At 36.6% G+C, this 27,211-nt stretch overlaps 1 protein-coding gene and 1 long non-coding RNA gene across 3 annotated transcripts in view; one reads left to right on the top strand and one right to left on the bottom strand.

Moving 5' to 3' along the window:
* Nucleotides 1-3,871: 3,871 nt before the first annotated feature.
* Nucleotides 3,872-27,211, bottom strand: part of LOC111031370 (optomotor-blind protein-like) — a 138,530-nt gene continuing 115,190 nt past the window's right edge. The window contains exons 2-3 of one of the 2 annotated variants that reach the window (XM_022311281.1): nt 13,326-14,429; nt 3,872-4,926 (exon numbers count right to left, since the gene is read on the bottom strand). In XM_022311281.1, the coding sequence (XP_022166973.1) occupies nt 4,695-4,926; nt 13,326-14,425 (1,332 nt within the window). In that variant the 5' untranslated portion in view covers nt 14,426-14,429 and the 3' untranslated portion in view covers nt 3,872-4,694. The remainder of the gene's footprint in view (nt 4,927-13,325; nt 14,430-27,211) is intronic. The other variant, XM_022311280.1, reaches the window with a different exon arrangement.
* Nucleotides 15,867-20,471, top strand: LOC111031371. Its single transcript, XR_002604193.1, has 2 exons — nt 15,867-16,096; nt 20,132-20,471. It is a non-coding gene; the product is annotated as an uncharacterized LOC111031371 (long non-coding RNA).

Genomic DNA, 27,211 nt, shown 5'->3' with positions numbered 1-27,211 from the left:
ATAGGTATACCTGCAGTATAATACATAGGTTCGAAATAATATAATTATAAAATGAATGATAGTACCTAAACCTATAGGTCTACCTAAATAATAGTAAACGACGATGATAATACATACACTTTTAAACCTATATTTAGGTATCGCATGGTATCGAGTGTATGCATATAATAATAATAATATAATTATTTTTCTCTGGAGTCTGATGGTGATGAACATTGATGCTTACATTGTATATATATTTCGTTTTTGTATGCAAATATAGATGCGTATAAAGTATATATATGTACAAAGAAGTAACCTATTATTCACACACACACACAAACTTCAAACGAGAACCTCGACAGCCAAGGTGAATGGACGGGACTTGGAAGAAACGAGTCGGAAAAAATGATGTAACCCGGCGAGACACGCTGACAAAAGGTGCAGTCCGTATATACACCTGCCTGTATAGCTATATCACCGCCACCGTCAACCACTGCAGCATGGAGTTTAAAATTTTTTTTTATCATTATCATTGTAATAACGAAGCCTAGGCGAATAGACAATACGCGTATTGTACGCGCCCACAATGGCGTCGTCATTATAATACAAGTAGGTCGTGGTCAACAAAAGTCAGTGTGTATTTCGTTTTGAAAAAAAAAAATTACAAACAAAAAATATATATATATATACGCGTATTATAATAATAAAACCGAGGAATAATAATAAATAATACACAAAACAAACAGTACTTTGATAAATGATTTCTTTTTCTGTTCTTATACCTATATATATTATATAGTTACTATTCTCTTATATTCTTTTATCCTCTTCGCCGTTGCCTACCGCGGTGCGCACGTCGTTGTTTAAGTCTCACACAACAACCATAACCAACTCGCACAATAGCCGCCATTTTCCTCGGTTCAGTCGACGATAATAATGGTCGTAATAAAAATAATTGAAAACTATTATCATCGTCGCAACACGCGGGTCCGCGCTGCATTTGTACGACACGCCACCGACTTCGGAGGTAAGAGAAAATTACGTTTAACAAGCCAAACCGCCCAGACGCTTTTTTCATAATAAATCAATCGGTCAAAAACCACAACGCAGCATATAGATATCATATTATATAATGATAATATTATTATGATTATACGACTGCAACAGGAGCTGAAAGGAATATTGTATTGTCAGGTTGCAGTATCTATATATATACCTAGTGGCTAGTACATAATATTGTATAGGTATACGACCGCAAAACCGGCTGCTTAAGGGTGGCTGTGCGACAGTGCCTATAAGTGAGTTTCCTGTAACTTATATAACATGAAATATAGAAAAAGAAATGATGACGGCCACATCCACGGCGGAGTACCTATACACACATTATTTATTGCGAAAATCGTCGACTCCGACGGGGCCACCGGAGACGATGTACGCCATATACCTAGTCATATTATATTTACCCCCATACGTATAGAAATATACGTGTAGAATTAATATGATATTATAAATGTTTTAGGCGTCGCCCGCGGTCAAGGAAATGAATGAATGCTCTACGCTGGCATACTGTCGGACAGGCGCGCGACGAGTTCTAATTTAAACTCTGCTCGAGCAGTGGCATATATTATACGCACATCACCGCGATCGTAATAATAAGGATTCGTTGCGGCCAAAGTGTAACAATATATAATAATAACATGCATGGTATTATTCTAATGTACGCGTTGTATAAATCAGATAGCATTATTATTTATTTTTATTGGTGGCCATACTGCAGCGGTTATACCTATAAATATTATATTTTTAATTTTTACTATTTAGACATTTTTCGTACGTAAATTATATGATGTGCATTGTTGCCCCCGCGATGACGATATATAGAAGCTCGATAGTATATGCTGTGAGGATATCATCACTCCCGATTGGCGATCATATTTCCGCGCCCGAATCCAGCGAAAAGCCCCGCGGCGTTTAAGTCTGCGAACCGTGAACAATTAAATGACGTCCATATATACATTGCCCTTAGGTATTATATATTAAATTGTATTTACGTCTAAAGCATCGAATATTGCCAAACAAGCATTATAATAATATTATTATCTCGTAGTCCGCGTTTCGCTCTGCACATATACGAATATAGACGAACGCTCTGATCGCCGTGTATACATATATTGATAGTGCTTTGTGCGCGTTATTGTATCCCCGGAGGACCGTCGCGTCTCCCGCTGTAGCGGCACAGTTTATGTCGATCGCGGGCGTGACAACGCGAAATATATTATTATATCAAACATATGTTTATGAATATTTAATGCGCCGGCCACTTTGCAAAACCCTAGTCGGAATTAGCGGTGTGCGTATGGAATGTATATATAGCTGGCAGCACCCCGACGAACTGCAAGAACTACTGGGCTACAGTAGCAGCACTCTCCACGGTATAATATATATAATAAATCACATTACGCCGCACGCGACCCCTGCACAACCCTTTTCTCCTCGCCACGGACCTCTTTCCGATTGTCCGGTTTTTTTTCCAAGCCCCCGCGGTTCCACCACGCCAGCCGTCGGAAATTAATCAAAAACAAATTTTACGCGATGGCGACATACGTCGGATTAACTTCTCGTTATACATACATCACTATATACCTACACATGCACGCACGCTGTACACATTACGCATATTATGGTATTATTTCGTACGACGCGGTTGTTTTTTCTCGTAATCGTGTTTTAATCAAAGCAAACGCGTGAAAACCCGTGTAAGTATATACGCATAGTTGTTTTTTAAGTTTGCGTGCTCTTTTCAAGTAGATACACCGCACGAACGATGAGTTGCCTCGCGACACTGCGCTGCTGCAGTATGCCATCTGTGGGAGTGCTGCTCCTGTATAGGATTATATACTACTCCCGACTCCGGCACTTTACACTAATATACGGCGTTTTTACGGACATTTGAACAGCAGAGCACGTCCGTTCGTTGAAAAGTTTACATAATGGCCGGAAATAATGAGATATATACCTACCAGTGGATACAGAATTATTATGCGCCCGCTTCTGCTGCCGCCGCAGGGGGAGGAGGAGACGCAAAAGGAAAGCATTTCTTTTCAAAAGCACAGAAGCAGATTAAAGTCCGAACGCGGAACAAAAGAAAAACGGCCGAGTAATGAAAAAGAATGAAGGCGTGTATATACATACATACATACATATATATATATATATATATATACATACCTCGGTATACATACGCTGCAGCGGTATACGCGCGTAACCGGCGTTGTGTTATTAATGAAAATGAAGAGAGTAGAGAGAAAAAAAAAACGTACTACAATATGATTTAGGTAAAACGCTCGTCTTTCCGCAGTGGACCCTTCCTTTTACTCTCCTGCAGTATAATATAATATAGACTCGTTGCAAGCAGTTTTTTTCAGAGTATTTTTATTTTAATTTCTCATTGAACTGCACCGCCACCCGTTACAGCCCCACACCACTCCACTGTCCCTCCGGAAAAAACCGCTTTTCCGATTATGTGGCATTAATGCGCGCCAGACTTTTCATGTTTCCAATCATAAAAATGCTATAGGTACCTGACAACGACTGTGGTGACAATACAAAAGAATAAGAGGAAAGCTCCGTAAACATAATAATATACACTAATTAAACGGTGAACTCGATATGGAAATAAAAACCGTCGCCGATAAATATAAATTAGTTTCGATGTGATGATAGTAATAATAATAATATTAATCATTAGTATTATTATAATTATTATTATTGCATGTTGAATAATATATTATCAACGTTGTTTTTTTATTTTGTTTTCGTTAATGCACTCGAGTTGGCAGATTTCCGCAAAATTAAATACAATACGTGAATGCTGCAACAGTGTGGTATCATATATATATATATAACATACAATATGTATATATCATCGTTAAAGTGTTGTGCGAAATATGGTTTTCATTTGTTTAAAAATAATATAATTAATATAACATGCCGATGTTAAAAATGTTCGAAAATAATATTTATAATTATAAAACCACCCTCTATTGTAGCGTTGATCGGATATAACAGTGCGATGCGCGTTTCGATTATAAAAATAGTTCATGTGTGCGAGTGTATTATTATTATATATTATGGCGTAGCAAAAACGGTAGTAAATCAAAAGTTATTACAAAACATAAATGTCGGCTAGAGAAGAAGGCAGTTAAATAATTTTTTTCTCTCTCCGTGCACATTTATACACACATATCACTCCACCGAGAAGTATCTCTGGGTTATGTAGGACGCGTGTCTACAATTTTTCCATACGCTCCTCGTGTTTCAGCTGCAGATATCAGCGGTTTCCAAAATGCGCGTGGGCCGCAAAAGAATTTTAGTGGGCATCGCGAAATATTTACTTTATTAATTTCAATCATGAAAATAATATTTCTGCATCGATTTTTGACAATATTTTAATAATAATTGTGTGTGCGTCAAATTAGAGGAATGTTTATCAATTACCAGAGCATAAAACAAACAATAGCATCGTCTATATGCACTGCAAAGTAAGTCCCTAAATTCTTTAGATAAAAAAACAATATTAACACTAATATAAGAGTGGACACTTTATATATATGCTTGTACAATGATTCATATTGTATAGTTTATCGTTTGAAAACCTTGGCCCACTGTCTGTGTATATATATTTTGTTTCCTTAAAAAAATGCTCGAAAATACTAGTACCTAACTATATAGTAACTAAAAACTAAGTAAAACCTTACCTTGTTCGGATGATCTTGTTGGGTAAGCAGTTGTTCTCGAAACAATTGCAATTGCAAAATCATTTCCGACAGTTTGCGTTCTTTTTCGACTATCGTAGTGGTATCGCCCTGCAAGTGTTGAAGTAGCTCCATGCCGGGAGGACCTCCTGAAGGATCTTCGCAGTGTTCCGTCAGAGTGTCCGGTTTACTGTTGAAAAAAATCATTTTAATTACAAAATAGAAAAGTACACACCTTTAATAAAATATGGTCGTTGTATATAGATATATTATACACCAGTTTACAAGTAATCAAAATAAAAAATGTGGGGATATATAGTAATACTATATTGTACGATTATATGGTAGTTTGATCTAATACCTAGTAGGTGTAACCTATATCATTATATAATTTGGTGTTTTATAAAATTTATATATTTTATTTCATTACAGTCGGAATGAAAGATAATTTTCAGGCCAATTCAATCTTATAAATGCCAACATTTTTGTTGATTTGACGGATAGGTATCCGTGGTTAATTGTAGATGTATAGCCGTATAGGTAATAAATTGAATCTATAATCTGGTACTTAAGAGAAAAAAGACAATGTATATTATCAGCTAAGTTGTGACTATACAAATACAATTTACTATTTTTTGAAACATCCGTCCCTAGATCCCTTAACTAGATCTAAAGTGAAAAGTGAGTAAGCAAGTACATAATGTACCTTATACATAAATTCAATTATATACCCTGCAAAGAGCGATTCGAGTTTTGGCTTTGTTTTTACAAGATAAAATCGAATTAGCGATGTACGATGTCCGACCGCGTATACGTATAGGTATATAACAGCTAGGGGCCGGAAGTTGGAATTTTCATTGCGGAAATAGCGTAAAAACAAAATATATTTTTATAAAAACATCGCGAGGGCGAGGGTGGGAGGCTGCATCTATACATATAATGTATTGCATTATTGATATGTCGAAAAGATACACACACGCATATGTTATATTATTATATACGGGCGGGAGAGGTAGGTAATAATAATAATCGATGGTGATTTATACGAGCTTAACCCTAAACAAACGTACACCCTTCCCCATGCACCTCGCCTTGGCCTAAGTCGACAGTATTGTATACAGTAGGTATATTATACAACACTATCCCTCTCTATATATATGTCATATATATATATATATATATCCATACACACACACACACACAGAGTACAGCGTGTTTTATTATTTATTCACAGGGCCCTTGGGGTTGCGGCGGCGTGTCCCTTACACATACACACACACACCCATATAAAAAATACTACACACACAGTACACAGCGTATATACGCGATTATACCCTTTTGATCCTGCCCGTGGCGGTCATGCATCCCCTCCTCCGATGAGGCGGCGACGGGATGGTTTTTATTCTCCTCTCCGTCCCCGAAAAATTCTTCTCTTGTTCTTTTACCGTATTATACGCGCCGCAGACCCCCGACCACCGTCGTATACATATTATAATATATTTATTAAGTCGACGCCACAGCCGCCGCCGCCGGATGCCCTCCGTCCGAGAGATAAGTCTCAGACCCCTCACGCGCATCGCCCCCCCCCCGTCATTATACTTTAATGTCGCTCGTCCGGATATATGTGCGTATATAAACACAATAATGATGCTGCTATTTCGTCAAATATTATGCTTGTTATATGTATATAATATATAATTTGTTCCGTACACGTCGTGAATAACAACTATAGTATAATATACAATATGAACACGCGAGAAAATACAATAAAGAAGAATTTCCGTTTCTTCGCGCGGACCATATCTATACCTACCTATATAGGTATGTTTAATACACATTATTATATGTGCGTGATCTGGTTTTTGCATAACGTACACATATTCTTATTATTCATATTCATATTATTTTGCGCGACGTCGACGGCGACGATGACAGAGGAATGTGCTACGGGCGTTCGTGCGGCGAGAAATAATATATAGCTTTTTAAATCCCCCGCCACGGCGTACGATCATAAAAACGGTTCCACAAAATACATATTAAATATTAATTCTTATTTTATAGGCCCTATATTTTATTCAAACTTCTATTATACTCGTTTTAACTATTATTGGCAGACCTTCGTTCATTACGCTCGTCGGCGTTTGCGAGTATATAATACTACAATATTATATATAACCACATCAATAATTTATTCAAATTAATAACTTATTCGTTTGGATTTTACGACTGTTTATATATAGGTACGCGTTGACGTTTTAAAACGTATGCTTTATTGTATTCTACGCTTTAACACGACGACGAAAACGTTCACGTCTTTAGCTTTACGTCGTCACTTGAATAAGTACTTTATAGTATGTGAATTATCATTCGGTTGGAAATGACTTCATTCAAATTGACATATATATATATATATATTATATATATATACATGCACGTATAGGTGTAGGTGCCTACTACTAATTAATATTTAATTTGTAAGCGGCGCTAAGAAAAAAAAATTAAAAACAATAATAATATCAGCTATATATAATATATATACGACCTAGCTGTAACCTACCTATGCACGATTAAGCCGTGACGCGATAGTTTATTAAAATAATGTGCAGTGTGTTTTTTAAGCAATTTTCGGTACAAATACAATTTTATCGCCGCGTGTAATCGACTTTCGGTCCCGGACATTCCGATTCCGATAAAAGCGTACCGAAATCGCAGAAAAACAACTTGTGTGAGGTATTTGTTTTCCACGGTGAAATACACCACGGACGAATCGAATGCAAGGAAAAAATAAAACCTGACCTATACCTCTTTGCGAAGAGCAAAATATTATAATAATGTACCGTATAAAATACCTCGACGTCGTAGTTATTATGATTTAACCCCGCGGCCGCGTCTGGTGGTCAAGTGCGTGGTCGTTGCGGCCGTTAATTTATAACTTACAAAAGTGGTTTCTCACGTGGCGCGGCCATACGTCAGACGGACATTACTGTTATTATAATGGCAAATATAATTATGGCACTTGTGTGATATAATAATATCGTATATTATAATACTGCGTGTGTATTGTGCATTGTTAAGGAAAAAAATAAACTGTCGGCGGCGGCCACCTTTCGATGACCTTGATATTATTACGAGTAGAAAATACGAATTAAATTAAACGGACGCATAAAACAGACGCATAAAATAAAAATAAGAATTTGGACCGCGGGAACATTATTATATTATATTATACGCGAGGGGTCGTCGAAAACGAATAAAATATAATTATTAATTGGCCGTGGTCGAAAGGTTTAAGGTAGGTAGGTACTATATATAGGTAACTATATTAAATTATATTTGCACGGCGGTAACCACGGCGTATACCAATACGCGTCTATACAGAAAACGGACCGGCTGAAATTCATTCGAATCATTAACGTTCATTGTTAATAGCGAAAACATCACTGCACATGTAAAGAAATAATAATAATATATTTTATAAAATGATTATTGTGTACACTAACGACCACGTCCAGCCTTGCCTATATTGGCTTGTCCGGAGATAAAACATAAAATATTGCTCTCTTTCGACATTAAATATTAATTCAACACAACAATTATTCGTATTATTATTATATTGTTATTACAAAGTCTAAATAAAAAAATTAAAAAAGATATTATGTATATCGTAATAATTAATAATATTCGCTCTTGCAGCCCGAGATATTCTCGGTTATATTAGTATAAAGTTAACATCTAAAACAGAACTAATATTTATACAGGTTTATAATGTTATATATATTTATAGGAATGTTCACACCTATATAGAAGTGATATTCTATCTTTTTTAGTTTTGCAGTAAATAATAATAGTATTGTTGCAAGCATCATTATATAGACAATAAAATAAATGAGAAGGCAATAAAGTTCTCTCTAAGCATGTTGGCCTCAAGCGAAAGTGCACACACACACACGCACACAACATTATATATTAAACATAAAAAAAAAAATGTAGGTATAATAATAATATAATATACAGTGAAGGTACAATGTTAGCGGCGGTAGTTCCACTCGACATGTTTGCACTGTTTGCAGGCAGTTAATAAATCGTCTAATTGAAATTCAGATAACAGCACCTGAACACTATACCGTACACATTATTGTATTATTACTATCATCATCATCATCATCGACGACGACGAGCGTTTAATGATTTTCTGTACATTATAATATACTCGCTGGTATATAGTACTTGTACGAGTATATTGTACATATTATATAATATTATATACCTACATGAGCCTATATAGGCCTATAATATGCCAATATAATATCGTCGTTTCGTTGTCGACGACGGCAAATAATTATAAATACGCGTTCGGGAAAGGGGGGCGACGCACTTGATATACTTATACACTGTATATTGGGATAATATAATACTATTGGCGGAAAAAAAAAACGAAAGAATGAATAATAATCAACGAGGTCGAATAAAATTAATGTACCTATAAACGTTCGTTTTCGCGGTTAATCTCAATTACGCGAACAATCCGCGGTGGTGCGTGTCTAAAATCGTCTTGCAGGGCGGCGAAGGTACGAGAACGCCCGATGAACCGCCGTCGGCGGGAGCATATGAGCGAAAAAAATTGTAAGTATCTGAAGATTATGGGATTTTGGGATGAATTTCTGGGAAAGCTCTGCCCTTTTTCTGCAGGACGGAATAGCTAATCCATAACCTACGTGGCTATGTGCAGTATATTATGTTGTGGCGCGAGACTTTTGCAGGTGGGTAGGTATTTTGACGGCGGACAGAATATATGGGTCACTATATATTATATGACAATCGTAAAAACGTTGTGCACAACGAGAGAATTAACATACGAAATATTTGTTGAAACGTTCACGCACTCGATCACACCAGACGGCTCGGAAGAGGATTTGTGCGCATATATACCACGTGGATATAACAACAATAATATTTATCTGCTTATAGAGTATAGGCACCTCACTCGTGTTTGTTTCGTTTAAAACGTGTTCATCGCAGACGAGGCGGATGTCGCATATGGTATTACGACGAGTGTGTCGATTTATTTTATATTATACTAACTCTTGATTTTTATTCCACCGTTTATTTCATCGAACGCTACAGTCATAATAATAATAATAATAATAATAATAATAATAATAATAATAATAATAATAACAATAATAATAATAACATAGGTACACATCAACACGTTCGGTGGTTATGATGATAATATATTATATTCGGCGAGAAAATAATAAATAAGCGAAAAAAAAACGTTTTATTATCTCGGGCACGATAATAACGTAGCTACGCGGCGGCGGCGGTGGCGGTGGCAATCGACTGACACGCGAAAGAGGATTTAAATAAATTAAAAATTTACAATAATTCTCTGCTCCATATCTTAGTTTCGCCACACGCGAGAATAGAGTATATTATAACCCTATTTAACGATATCGCCGCAGTTAACTTTGTGATGTGCTCTCTCTAAAACAAGCGGTCGACCAAGTATTATACTCAAACGCTCCTTGCACTATACCGCGGTCACATAATTTTGATTTCGCTTAGCTATTATTATTAGGCATAATACACAAGTCGTCTAAAAATACAAAACAATAAATGCGCGCAAACGCCCGAGCGGAGGAGTGTTACGGCGTATAATATATTACACTGTCGCAGTGACGTACTATATTATATTATGATAATAATAATAGTAATAATAATTAAAACGAAAGAGCGTTTGCGAGCGCGAAACGCATAGCTGCGGCTATAAAACAGCGTCGCGAGTCGCGGACTCGTATATAATACGCGGGACAGATAGGTTTTGTTGGCCGACGGCCATACACCTCCGCCGTCGCGGTTTTATATAACCGAACTCGGTGAGACGGATAGGAAGAATGAGAACGTATATTATTATTATCATGTGCACTATATGTAGAGACCGCGGGCGCACGAGAGACAGGAGGGTGAAAAGGCCATCCATTAGTCCTGCCCGTCTCTGCAGTCCGCCACTCGAAGTTCCTTATTATTTCCCCTCCCTTTCGGACACCGATCGCCGTCTAGAAGACCGAGCGGTTCGTGTCGGCGAGTCGTAATTAGATCATTAATTTACGATGGACTGCCCCCAAACTCGTCGAAATTTATTAGGGAGAGAGAGAGCAGAGTAGTTGCATAGTCTAAAATTTGTATCAATTTGTTGGCCGAGCGTAAAACGGCGGCGACAACGACGACGAATTACCGCGCCGAGAGATGCGTTGAGCTTTCTTCATGTTCTTCGTTTTCAATAACGTATAATACTATTATTATTATGTAGGCACTCGTCGGTGCGCGCGTGTGTACCTAATTCTAGACAACAATCTCGCACCCAGCCTAATCTAACCTAACCCAACCTAATACAAAATGGGTATTCTAAATAAGTGATGTTCATATTATCTTTTGATTCCTAAGGTTGGTATACAAAAACCTACCTTAAGAAATAATAATAATAGGTAACAAATATTCAATGTCGGTGACCTCTACTACTGAACGATTACGATTTATTTATAACACCAGTTTACTCGTAAGTACAAGCGGGCTTAGGGTTCACCGCGCAGATTACCGGTGAACCTTTAAAAGCGTACAAATTGTACAATAATAATATGTAATAGTAAAACAATACACGAGTAAAACAATAGATCGGCGGTGGTCGATCGCTACGTGTGCGAAATTATAACTACATAACATTATTATTATTATTATTATATGTTTCTATGCTGTTATGTTATATTACATATCGAACTACAAAAACATTGAGTTTATAAATATTATATAATAATAATATGACCGGCTGTATAATATATATTATTATGCTATAATACAGCAGGTATAAATGGTATAATGTACCAATGACACAATAAACGTGATGGCGTTTTTCGACTTACCTTAGTCCGGTGCCGCCGCCGCCGCTTCCGATGAAAAGAACGCATTTCGAACACATGTCTCAGTAGTCGGCGTTCCTCTATAATATTATAGCTGCACCGGTATAATATTATATTTTACCGACGGAGCGCCACACGAACGCGTAGGAGTTACCTCATCTCTGTCTCTCTCTGTCTGTCTCTCTCTTTCTCTGTGCCTAACAATATATTATAATATTATATTATTATGTTATATAACATGCGACGACGGCTAAACTCTCACTGAATGAGCTCCGACCATGGACGGACGACAGTGGAGGCAGCGATTACTCGCTTAACTGCACCGGGGCCGAACGCGAGCGATTACGACGACGACGACGACTACGAGAGATGCACGAAATCAATAATAATTAATATTGTCGGCAGATAATGATGAGCGTTTTACGATATTGTATTATAATGATATATCTGACGACGTCACCAGGATTATAACGTTATTGAAACGTCGTGTGCAGTGTGCGTGTGCACGAGGCGAGTGTACGGAAATATTATTATATACATACGTGTGACTACACTATAGTTTACCCCACCTCAAAAATCGCGCGTCGATAGGTACATTGAGTGTAAAAAAAAATTGCGAACGCGTGTGCGCCTTCTGGATAATATACACCTAAGGTAGCCCGAGGGTATTGCTATTTTTAAGAGCCATCAAAATATTATTATACTTACTAATATACATAAGGTATACCTCCTACTGCAGTCTGCAACGGTATATTATATTATTGTTATATCTCAGGAAAACAAAAATTTTAATAAGCTACACAACAATTGGCGACGGTGACGACAAAGACAAAAAGCAGTAAGTATATTATATAGGTAGGCCGTGGCCGTCAGAACAATAATACACGAGGCAATACACTTGAGTGTATATATCCACGACAAATAGGACTACAATATAATTATAATACCTATACGTTGTCATAATATACGTTCTCGAGTGGTCTATAAAATATACTTAAAACGGCAATAATTGTTCTCTCATTTTTTTTTTATCGGTCGCATATCTGCTTTAACGCGTATATAATTAAAATAAAAGGTATATATACTATTATAACACTGCGGACTTCGATTGCCACCGAAAACTCGAGTACATAAACACATCATAGGCCCATCGTATTTGTTTTATTTCGACATCACAATACACGAATATGCTTATATTATTATATTACCCTTGACAAACATATCATAATAATATAAAAATATTTTACGAATAAAATATTTATCGGGGGATTGTGCGAAATCAAATACCACTGTGGCACACTTACCTAGAGATATATTATATAACTGCGATATTTACCATAAATATATATATACATATACTTAGGTATCAAAAATATCGATAAGTCGATAAAGGATTTTATTTTTTTTTGTATTAACGCCAACTTCTTACTAAATAATTTAAACATTGCGACTGCACATCAGGTACATGTGTGTCAATATAACTGAGGAGTACCGAAACTATTATTTTCGTACTTGTGCTTTGAACCACCACATTCTAATAGTTATCAAATTGCTGCTGATGTGGTATCCAAAAAAAAATAAATTCAGGATACCTGATGCAGTGACTGTTCATTTGGAGGCATCGGTTTCAGTCAAAAACCAAATAACATTATGAACTATAATGTACACTGACCTGGTTTTATGCGAAGGTGAATCGGGACGGGCGGACGCCGCGACGCCATGTTCGTCTCTGATGTGCATTTTCGACGAGAGTTTCTTGAGCACGTCGTCCATGGTTCGCTTGGCGGCCGGTCCGCCAATAGGAGACATCATGTTGTTGTTGTTGTTGTTGTTGTTATTGTTGTGGTTGTGCATGAAAGTGTTGTTGTTCAGGTGCATGAGGTGAGCTAGTTTATCAGCATCGTCGGCGCCGCCCTTGCCTCGGAGCAGACGCTGTTCGATGTCGAAATATGACGAACCGGCGGCTGCTGCGGCGGCCACCGCCGCCGCCTGAACGCTGTCCATCATGTGATGGTACTGTTGTTGTTGTTGTTGCTGTTGCTGCTGCTGCTGCTGCTGCTGCTGGACGTGATGGCCGCCGGCGTTCATGAACGCTCGTTCGTACGCTGCCGCGGCAACGGCTGTCTCGTAGAAAGCGGCGCCATGGTTAAGCGTCAAAAACGACGCGATGTGTGGCGGCGGATGTGCGGACGGCTGGTGTTGAGGCGGCGATCCCGTGGTTTGTTGTCTGGCGTACGCTGCGAAGGGCGATGCTCTGAGAGCGGCCACAGCGGCCGCAGCAGACCCCGCTGCAGACGAGGGGCTTTCGGTGCGCTGACGTTTGTTGTTGTTGTTGGTGGACGACTGTCGGCCACCGTTGCCGCCTACAGGAGACGAACCGGAAGCGTACCGGGGGCCGCCGCCGCTGCTGCTGTTCTCGCTGTCCGACGACGGCGAGGGCGACGTGCCGCCACTGCTGCTGGCTGGCCGGGCGGCTGCTGACGAAGGCGGGGGGCTGTTGGCCACCGCCGGGCTGCCGCAGCTCCTGTCCGTCGTCTGCACGGCCGACGCCGTGGCCGTGGCCGTTTCCATGGTCGTTTCGCTGCAGTTGTCTAGGACTTCGGTACCGTTACCGCAAGCGTAACCGTCGTCCGAGTGGCCGCTACTGCTGCCGCTACCGTTCTCTTCGACCGCGTTTACTGCAACCGTTGTCTCGGCCGTCGTTGTAGTGTCGGGTGCGCTCGTGGCGTTCTCCAGCAACTTGGACGGCGGCGATTTACGTTTCGATGACATTACACTGCAACGACAACAAATAAGACATAAGTAATACGTCACACAATACGCGTAATTCGGTTAGGTATGACGTGGAAAATAAAAGTAGAAAATATGCATTCATTAATATATGTACCTAAGTACCATGTATAACCGAGTTATGTACACTCTCAGACGAAAATTCAAATCGCTTTTTAACATAATAATAGTATATAAAGATCCTAATGTTCATCTGCCGCAAAGTATTGGCTACATTTCGTAGTATGGTAAAAAGTGTATATGTAGTCTAGGAGCGAACTCGTACAGGACTCGGGACTACAACTCTTTTAACTAATTCTATTTAAGTGTATCGGTTTTTTGCTAATAAATCGAGGATCTGCTAAATCTGCAGCTTTGTTCTATAGCATTATTTTAATGTGTTCTCATCATTCGAGCAAATACAATTGAAATACATATTATATATGAGATTTACATCACACTTTTTCGGGGGGCCCTTATGTAAGGTATAGTTATTATTTTATTACCAAAAAATTAATTCACACAATTTAATATAAAGATATAATGTGGGGTGGGTTGTATTGAATATACTTTAAAATTTATATAATACAATATATTGTATAGTAAACATCATCTTAGCAACGATGATAGATTTCGGTTCTTGTAGGTTTAGGGACGAAACACGGTTTATTTGTATTGTTCGGACATCATAAAGGCATCTTTGGTCGGCCCAAACACTTTGACCAGATACCGATTACTATAGATTTATGTCATATTCTGCAGTTCTCTTAAGCCTTCCCGTTGTGCTGTTGACGTTATTTTATGATAATGCATTATTGTTGTAAGATGTCAGTTTTAACGGAAATCTGGTGGATCCGGTTAAACGCACGCACAAACAACAATTCACAATATCATCGCATTGTTATATTATGTACTTTTATTATTATTATAAATATTGTGTGTCACTCGGCATAATTTTACCGTGACGAGTACAATATATTATGAAGCGCGTGGTAGACGTTCGCGCGTAAACGTGAAAAAAACATAAAATATTCGTGGGAGGTGTCATCCATATCCATATATTATATTATATAAAATATAATGTTATACGCACGTCATAATAATATCGTATTTGTCGCGTGCACCTCACACTGATCCTGAGCCGAATAGTTAATAAAAAAAATAGTGCACGTGCAATTTCCATTGCAAGCAGACAATAATGCGCTTATTTATTAAAACGATTTTCTGAACAACTCGAAATAATATGAAAAAAATCGCAAGAACAATAAAATCTGCTTTTCGAGCGCGCCTCTTGAATTTTATCACGACCAAACACTTTTTGTTTGATTTATCAGGGTAGACAATCGATTTTTTTTTTGCATTTTCACGTGGCGTTCTTGAAACGGTTCGATGACGTGAACAAATTGAATTTATTCTCTCTCACTCTCTCTTTCTCACACACACACACTCAATTTATACTTGCACGCTACACTACCGCGGTATTCGAGATGTATTTTATCATTATATAATATTATTATTATTCATTTTTCTCGACGACATTTCGATTTGAATTGCGTTACAATGCATACCTATTAATGTGTATGTGCCGCACGCGAACGAAATGAAAACGTATGTCAGAGTCAAAGGAGAAGGTTATGCGTAACGATCGCGTTAGAGGTCAAAAAGTCTGCGCAGGTATGTATATTTATGTATAACAACACTAAAAATACGAATGTATAGAGGAAATTTAAGGGGAAAAGATACAGATAAATAAATATATATATATATATATATACATATATTATATATTTTAAATTAAATCTACGTAGACGACGATCTTTTATCGTGATTGACGTTCAGCGTCGAGTCGAATAAAAATAAGATATACGATCCGATAATACATACATTTAATTATTTAAATGTGTTCAACGCGTATATATACACGCTGAACGCTTTGAAAGATTTTTATTTAATACCCTAACGTCCTAACACTAAATCGGTAAAAATAAATAATAATAATAATCCATCACTGAATTCGCGAAATCTCAACAACTTTTTAATTGGCACGACATGCGTGGAAATACTATCGTCTGTTCCGTGACGTTCTTACAAATTCGCGTCAACATACGCATAATAAAATACATACAAAATACACCCGCCACCATATTATTACTATTACTATTATTATTATTATCATTATTATAATTTATAACTGCAGCCATGCGATGTCGAATTAAGACAACGAAAGGTGTTCTGCTGTCGTATTAACAAAAAAACTGCTGAAAAAATTACATACTTAGGTAATATAAGCGACCTATAAAATAAAACGGTATTCACACACACACGCACATAGTATTATGTGTGTGTACACTGTACATTCAGTACATTTTTTTTCAGAGGTTATCAGCTCGAGCAACGGCTCGATAACATAATATTATATACTATACGCCGGACTTGAATCTAACAAAACACCAATTGAAAGAGATAAAACGCGAATATATATATATATTCAATATACATATATACGAGAGTATCAATCATTGTTATTTTTTTATTGAATTTATTGACGATTATTTTTGTACGTAAAAAAAATTATAATAATAATAAACGATGACCCTCACACCTTGTAACTTAAATTTTTTTTTTATAATCCTTCTCACATTGGTTCTCTCCGTTTCACTCACTCTCTCTGTTTTTCTGTTTCTCTCTCTCTCTCTCATGTACACATACACACACACACTCTATCTCTCGTGTGCAGACGCATACAACACGGTAATGTTGTGTATATGAATAGAAGTTCCAAAGAGACCTCGTTGCTCTTATAACACAATATAAATATAATTTATATATAATTTATATCGAAACGATTATGCGCATAATATTATTATGATGCGGCAGACATAAAAAATAACTATAATAACTTGTAGACGTATAATAAACACGAACAATATTGAATTTCTTTGAAAAACACTTTTTCGAAATCGACAATTAATCCGTATTGTTCCTCGCTGACAATGGTCATTTTTCGCTCGCGACCTACACACGCCTTCCGCTGAATTATTATCACACACCATACTTTTGTCTCCAATGGCCCACGTTGTTTTAATAGTTATAATTTGTTAATATTGTAATGCACACACACACATACGCACGCGTGCCATAATGTACAGTGAATTGTGGTTTAGACTTACAGTTTTTCTTTGTTAAATGTCACACACAATCGAGATTAAAAGTATATAATATTATAACAGGTTATGCAGAATTTTTTTTTAATATACAAACTTCCCTTTAATGCGTCTCATTGATTATTGTTTTATAGGTAGGTATAAACCAGAATACCAGATAATATATTATTATATACGTATCGTTATATTTCACTATCAACAAATAATGTTTTATATTAGGTATAATAGGTATTATAATTATTTTAATCAATCAAAAAAGTTTCAAAAAAAAACATTACAGGTTTAAAATAGTATAGTTATGCATTATTTATGTGTAATAATATATAATATTAGGTAGGTACATCGATTAATGGCAGTCTACTTGTATATAAGCCTGGCAAATGGAATCAGCAATAACCGCGATCAATGTATTATAATGTGTTATTATATGTGTATAATAATAACATATTCTATTATATTACTCCCGCATTATAATAATCAGCGGACTTATTTTTCATCATTCTCACTCACAGATTATGATATTCATATTATTATATATGTCTAACCATTTGAACGTAATAATATTCCTTAATTGGGACCGCCAAATACACGAAGAACATTTTATTGCAATAATAATAATAATTTACGAAAATCCGTAATCAATTTTCGTAATCCAATAACAGGACGGTCGCCGCCGCCACCGGTCCGATTTATACACACGCGCAGGCGAATAGAGATTACTCATACGCATTATACGTAGGAATATAAATTATACAGAAGGATCGCAAATTGGATACGCTAAACGGGTGCATGTGTATAGTCGGTTTTTCACGGGGGTTAAGACACAGGAAATGGACGTAATTTCCCGTCGCACACGTCGTCTTGCGACATCGTCGTCGTCGTCGCCACATTAGGTGAGTCGAAACGTCTGAGCTTATAATATGTATATATGTAGGCACACAAGCGTAGGTATACGCTGCACAATAATGAAATTAGAAATTTCCGATATAATATACGCACACATCCCATTACGCGTTCTCGATGGATAATTTAAATAAGAGCGTGCAGGCCGCGATCACTCCTTTCTTCGTCAGCCTTTGGCTTTATACTTACATTATTACACATATAATATATATATATAGATACAAATGCTAATACCTCCTATATACCATCGCGGCCTGTCCTGTGCATAAATATAGATACTTACTATAAATGTTGCTCAGAAAACGTATTATCTCGTGTATATGCTAAAATGAGACGTGTATACCTCCTGCGACTGAGGTCGTCAACGAAGGGTCAAGCCAGCCATCGATGCAGTCGATATAATATTATGATATAGGTACAGACGTACAGTTAGTGTTAAATTTACAAAGTAGACTATTACAGGTCCTATCCTTTAGGCACAATAATAATGGTGTATGCATAAAAACGCTCGGATGAAATCTTATAATTTTTTTTGTTAAAAATGATAAGCTTTAACGGTCATGGTTAAAAAAAATTGTTATTATTACGTCAATCTTGCTATTCATTCACTGTATTATGATGCTATTTGTTTTAGGCCACAGAAAATAAGTCGTTTGTTAAATAATAAATAAAGGTAAAATGAGCGTCGAGTATTGTGGGACACATATATATAAAATGTACATACTTAATTGAAAATTACAAATTATTGTTATTCAATTGCCACGAATCTTATATAACAGCATACATATAATAATAGGTAAACGGCAATCGAATTATATTACATATATTTTATTAATTATCTATACATATTCGGAAAAGGCCACAGACTTAAACGAGGCGAGGAATTAGGTGTAGTGAGATGTCCCTATACCGCTTAGGGTTAATAAATTAAATAAATTTAATACTAGGGTTCATATTTTTGTGAAGCGGCGCATTACTCTACGATAAGCTCCTGCCTTTGCCTATATATTATGATTTTATGTTATGGACGTGAGAGTGTATTATAGAGGCATTATACTTCAGGACCTAAGGAGCATCCCGCACTCGAGACCCTATACATCTCAACTTGATGTAAACTGCAGGCGCTTCGTCGGACGGATGAAATAATAATATTATAACAATAATAATGCACCGACCGACACCGCGTACACTATATATTAACGCTAAACATAAACTACTAATATACATACGATAGAGTGTTGTACCTATTTTGATTTTACGATTTTCGAACGCTGGTATAAATCGTTCGTCGCCATTGTTGTTCGCGTAATAATAATAATAATAATGATAATACATACGCGCGCATCAACAAACCCGAACGGGGAAAATGTTTACACGTAACGTCGCCACCGCCGCGGTCGTTCCATTAAAAATTTCCCGAGTTATTTAAACTGCGTGTGTGTATATAAAAAAAAAAACCGACGTAAACAATATACATATCCTCGAGGCGGCGTGTGTCGTCCACGTGCGGTTCAACGAACCGTTTACCGAATGCATTTTAAAGAGAACACGAGATGTAAAAACAACAAAAATCCTCCCCGTCAGTGGACTACACCGCTTTGATGACATTTCGCAATCGTTTTATTATTTATTTTTTTTGCAGGCGCACATAGTACCTACCTACGTGTATGTGATCCGTACAAAAAGTCCCAGTCGAACGCGAGCGGGAGCATTATCCTGTGACTTTTGGCGAATCGATAAAATTGTATCGGATGTGTCACCACTGCACCACATGAAGGATGCATCATCAGTTTTGAGTGAAAATCCGAACAAAATCAATAAAATTCCAAATGTTATGTATATATAGGTATAATATTATGTATAGGTACCTACAACAAGAGGCAAAAGGCGGGTAAGAGTTGAGAGCTGAGCGCAAAAAGGAATGTTTCAAAAAATAAATGTTGAGATGAAAAAATAAATAAAGGCACTCTCATACACGAGTATTATTATTACTATTATTATTTATGAATTCTCGACGATGAATAGAGAGACGTCACCTCAAACGAATCCTACACAAATGCGCAGCATTGACAAAAATAAATACGCGTAATCTACTGATTGAGGGCGTATTGTAAAGGTTCAAACGGTTTTCGCTCTTATTATTATAATAATTATAATAGTAATTTTTTTTTTGATTTATAAATAATATTCGATATGATATTTCTAATCATTTTGAAAGCTCGTCGGTCGATTATATTATACTCTGTACAACCCCGCGGCACTCTCAGGAGGAATCAATATAGATGAAAATATTATACTGACTACATGTATATATAGGCACTATATAATATATAGTTCTTGCTCGTAGGTATATAAATAAATATATATAGATTATGTACTCTTGACTATTTATTTCGCGAAAAGGGATATAGAAACAACAACTGTTAAAATAAGCTCAAAGCGATTCGAGAGAAAAAATAACAAACATTTCACCCAGTTGAAGTTGGCTGGTTATATATACTTATTATACTGCCATGATGTATTATTTTATGAAAACATAATATCGAAAGATTAATTATACCGAATGTTTTTATTCTTTTTATTTTGTTCAGTCGAAACGACGTAGGTACTCATCACTGCGTGTGTATAATATTGTATTATAATAACTTAATAGTAATAATTGACAAATACTTTAATTCCTATATCAATATAGACATAAAACGACACTAGACGGATTGTGTATAGTGTGTACAGAGTGCTTCGGAGACAATATTTTAATGTTAATAAATAATAATATTATAATATTATGCTGTTATCGACGATTCACTTATTAACAATTATCAAATGTATATTTTACACATAATTATTGCCTATTATAAGTATACAACAATTGCGGAGATAAGTGCTCTGTCTTAGTCGTGTCATAGTAAGACATATGTATATACTATGACGAGAGAGATATATAGAGAAAGAGAGAGAAAGACACAGAAAAGAAATTCCACTAGATTCCACTGCGCGATCTCAAATATATATGATATATACGTATGTAGGAACTGGGGGCTAAGGCCACAAATCAAAGCAGTTAAAACGGACAAATAAACGGTCGGACTAGTCGCGGCGGACGTTTACTACGTGTTAGAAAACTGCGCTGCTCTGCGAATTTCAACAAGTGATATCTTTTATAAATGTTTTTTTATTGTGTAATTATTTATTTGTCTTCAGCGCCGCAACAATAAGTAACGCGGTAACAACGCCGCTGCAATCGCGCCACAGCGGATAATAATAATATACATATATGCGTCGATGATAAATGTGGTACACAATTTTATGGGCTCGTAAATTTACCGGACAACGTCGACGTGGTTATATTATATATATATATTAAATTGTCCGGTGGTTGTTTTCGGATGGCAATAAAACAGAATGCAAATTAATATATCGTCCACCTCCTCTGCGTGGCGACAGAATTGATGCATTTTTATGAACTTACTTAAAAAAAATACACGATAATAATAAAAAGACGCCAGACAAGAGGTGGATACGCTCGCGCGATACGAATTTGGTTGGCGAAAACGTTCGTCTTGCAGGCGTTCTATATATGCACATTTTGATAAACACTGAGATAGTTTCAAAGCCACCATGATTTATTTTGATCTTGAAATTTTTTAGAACAACATAATCGAAAATAAATTAAAATGCTCTTAAACTTAAATACTTATGCGAGTATAACTATACATAAGTACGGTTCTAAAACTAAGTAGATAAAGTTCTTTTTCAATTGTAATTATACATGTGTAACGCGATGCAAATATATGTATTATACTATATTGCAATATTATTTATCACAACTATATTTTACAGAAACGATGCCTATAAGAAATAAAGTTTTATACATGTTTTTGACTAATAAAAGCTGAAAAATATATCGAACACCCATCGAATAACAATCAAAATGAATTGTGTCGATAAGGTTATAATAGACATCAGTGGGTCCTCATTGATGTGAGAAATACGGACAACGAAAAGCGTCGTGGAAAATACAATATAATATACCGACTTCTCTATACAGTTTATTGTACGTATGGTATAAGGGTTTTTGTGTATAGGTATTCACTTAGATACAATAGAGGCGTCGAGACAATTAAAGCGAAAAAAAAAAATGTATATAATAAATAAACCAACACTATTTGTCGATTCCCCCTTTTTTAGATTATTTTCTCCCTTATTTTCTTACACGTCCGAGGTCTTGTATACAAGAGCATTTTTTTTTGTCAATGACAAATGATCCGGTAAACGGTCGAGCATTTTATATACTTTTACATTATATACGTTTACAAGAGCGTTCGTATATATGTATATGCCACATCCTCTTCCTCTTGCAGCTCACACAAATCACCCAAAGTCTCACCGGCGCGCTCGCACAATATACAGATACACAACGCGACGCCAATATAGACACTGCGCAAACAGAAACCGATTTTTTACTTTTGTACACATACATCTTTTTCGATATATATGTCCCAATGACGTACATACACATAATATAACGTGTGCAGATACATATATTATATAATATATATATACACTAGCAGTGCAGTGGTCGCTGTGTGGTCCGGGAAAATCGCAAAGTTATTTTTCTTTTCTTCATTCTCTACATCTTTTCTTTTCTTTCGTTCTTTTTATTATTTTTCGGCTGCAAAAGGAAACAAAAACGCCGATGGTGAACATCATCCATTATTCATCGTCAGATCCACTATATATATTATATGGCGTGGCGGTGGCGACGTTTCTTTCTCAAAGTGTACACTCGTGTATACTTCAACCTGCGCGCGCGAGTGTATGTGTTTTGTTTCCATCAAAAAGCAAATGCGGACCGTCTGCTGAATGATAAACCGACTACGATATTGCTCCGGTGAACATCCTCTGTGCTTGCACGTGAACTATATATACAATCGACGACGACCATACACACACACAAACACACACACGCACGAACGCATATACGCTATTATAGGGAAGCGATGTACACAAGACATTAAAGGTCGGATGTCATAAACTGTCAAATATTTCGTACGGAAGACATAAAAAAGACCGGGGAGTATACTTATGTGCAAATCGAAAAATGTCATAGATTTCTTTATTTTATTGTAATAGAACAGCTTTTATAAATAAAAATGTTATAACATTGTTTTCGTGAGTGAACATCAAACACAATATATTTACTTACAATAATTCACAATATTTCATTTTCTTAATTAAAGAAACATCATTCGGGTGGAATTTATACAGTGATTGGGTACAAATGTGTAATAAAAATAAAGGTCTTTAAAACAGATCATAATAATAGTAAAAACCAATATTATTTTATCTCATTATATTAAACTACTATATCATAGGTATATCTATTCCGCGGGATTGTTAATGCGATTTTCAGTACCTATCAACTAATAATAATATATAATAAACTCCGTTCATGATTGATTTAAGCTCTACTAACTGACCAATTAACAGTATTATGGTAATCTCGTAAATTATAAATTTGCCATATTTCATAGCGCCGTGCATTCAGCAGATATATACCATTATTCAAGTAATGTAACTGCTTCGAAAAATGTTCTCAACGCAACAATTGTTTTTAAAATAGTAAAGCATATATTAAATATACGCATTTAACGTCACAACTACAATAACAGCGGTGGCACGCGTTACGACGATGGCGTTTTAACACGCTTTGCATCGAAGCGTGGGTGGACGGTTTTGGGACGGAGAAAAAATGCAATTCAAAAATAAATTTAAAAAAAAAACAGGAAGCATGCCTTAAAAACTATGTTTAGGCGTCGTGTCCGGTTTACTGCGGGACGATAACTGCTCCGAACAGCCAACACACAATAAGTAGGGATCGTACGCCACCGGAAGTAATCGATATCTATATAACCAGGGCAATTGGCGGCGTTGCACAAGTGCACTCAGCTGATAGCCATTGTAGCGGCATAACAATAGACCGTTTGCTTTGAAGTCTATTATTATGTTTAACATAATATATAACTAGTGTACACATGTGATGTGCAAGACTGCAAACATATAATATAACGCGCGCGACGATTGAACCGCGTTCGTACAACAAAATACGAACATAATATAAATAGTGCGCTAGTAAGTATATAATGCACACTTACACATTATATTTAATAGGCATTTAACAATAAAATGAAAAATGAGCCTAACGTTGATAGAAAAATCGTAATCGGAACAACAGAACAATATACGCTAATAACGGATTGAGTGAAAATAGCACGAGTTTGGGCTGGAAAACGCGGGGGCTATGTATTTGAATCACTTACAATGTTATTATAAGCAAGGGAAAGCGTGTGCGCTACGAGAAGAGACGGTATAAATAGCGATTGACAAGAAGAAGAAAAAACGGTCCGGAGAAAACGAAAGAAGAAACATCGTTTGTAGATGATACGAAGCAGATAACCCTGCGTCGTCGTCGTCCGCGCGTATAGTTTGATAATAACATGATGATAAGGTGACACGCAGCTTCTCCCCACTGAGATATACAGCCAAATGATCCGTACCGACCGCATGACGACTTAACCTTTTTGTCAGTCTCGAGCTAATTGTCCGTCAAGACCCCTACAAGATATACGCTCTATGTACAATGTATATATGCTGCGGGTTCGAAGGGGGTTATTTTTACGCGAACCGAAACCGGAGAAAAAACAAACAGGATCTTAGATTAAAAAAAAAAAGAAACCGAAAGAAAAGAAACCAGCTGATATACCTATACAACTATACCTATAGCACGTTGACGTTGACGACCTTGCAAAGACGGACCAAACTTTGACTGTAACCGACACGAAAAGTGCTATACGGCTTAAATAGGTGTAATTAAGAGATGTGTTTTTGTTAAAAAATAATAATAAACCCATTCTCGAGAGGGTCACAAACAAATGAATAACGAGTGTAGAGCGACACAATTAGTTCGAGACAATAACGAGGAGTTTCGAGAGCGACAATAGACGGTGTTTTATGGGTTTCATTGTTTTTTTTTTTTAAATTTAAATTTTCGCTTGAAAATACATTTGAACTAAACGTGTCTATTATCTCGAAAGCAAAATCGTGGTAATAAATAACATGATCGACTTGAACTATAATATTATTATAATTTGCGGTCGTAAAAAAGAGGGTATTATTGGGTATTTGTATATCCGACACATTTTAAATATACGATAACGGGGGACCTATCGACCTAACGATAAATAACGAGGATTTGAAGGAAGCATTGTTTGCTTTATCGTAAAACCCCAATGTCAATGAAATACAATAAAATACAATGTGGGAAGTATAGTGTATTATTATAAGTATATATATATATATAATACATACAGTGTGTTTTGTCAAACAGATTAAACACAATGTCAACATATTTCACACATCCTCTATACGGGCTCCTCTATAATACAGTATTGTAGATAATTACTATAACCGATCGGATTTGATGCAGCAAACGACGTTTTCATACCATTCCAAACACATACAATAATATTATGATAAGGTACTGGTGCGTCACAAGTAACGAAAATACATATTAAGGACGTTAATTGCAATAATAATATATTATATTTTGAAACATGCAAACATTTTAAAATGTATTAAATAAAGTTGTGTTGGGAACCGGTCGGGCCGATAGCGATCGTATACTAGCGCCGTGGATCCGATCCATAAGGTCGATCGTGATTTCGTTGCGAAGTAGCTGCTGGTAGGTAGCTAATGGTTATCTCTATATAACCGCGGTAAGTGGGTGGGTAGGAAATTGTTACTATTAAATTTGTAGGTATATAGGCGGTACATTGTTTCGCCGCTGGTAATACAGTTAAGAGTGTATCGGAATATTATATAAATATCATATAAGACTTATAGTCCGCGATTATTATCGCGACCGGCAAGAATGCGTATTTTTTTTCCACTTATTTGTTGAACGTATAATTACCGTCAGAGGCGAGTACCTCAGCGTTTCGATTGAAACATAATTGCATCGCGATATCGAGTGCTACGACACACTCGACCGTGTGAAGATGATTTTATTATAATACATTGTGTATTATATATATGTACCTATTATATATTATGTTCGAATGACGATAGCGGTGCATAATATACCATTGTACCACATAGTTTTGTTAAACGATTAATTTTTTGTCGGCATTGATAAGAAGAAAAAAAACTGAAAACGCATCGAAAAACTCGACGTTTGTGTAATAATGCGATTGCTGGAGACCCGGCGAGATATACGAGTATATCATGCAGTATACATATATGTTCATGTCGAGCGGTATGGATGATAATAATATTATAATGTATTCGCGTCTTCCCCGGTCTGGGGAGTAAAATATTATGATACACCGGAAGCGGATTTAAAACTAATTTGTCATATACGAAACGAGAAACGGTCGCACCGCGGACACCGTTTCTTAGCCGTTTGGATAAAAATAGTGTTAAAATGAAAAAAAAAATGTGTTTGGAAAAAAGCGGTTTAGTCACGGTTTGTACGAGTTGCGGCCGCCCGCCCCGCCCGAACCGTCCCACACGCCGGATCATATACGTTTATATTACTGCGTGTGGTTTATGACGGATCTATACACATACTGACACACACATACATACACACGCCGATGCTGCTAATGTGCATTTGCACACACACACACACACGCGCAAACGCGGACGGAAACTTTATATAGAA

Source organism: Myzus persicae, unplaced genomic scaffold, assembly GCF_001856785.1.
Source record: "Myzus persicae strain clone G006 unplaced genomic scaffold, MPER_G0061.0, whole genome shotgun sequence".
NCBI lineage: Eukaryota > Metazoa > Arthropoda > Insecta > Hemiptera > Aphididae > Myzus > Myzus persicae.
This window is presented reverse-complemented; position numbering and strand designations above follow the sequence as displayed.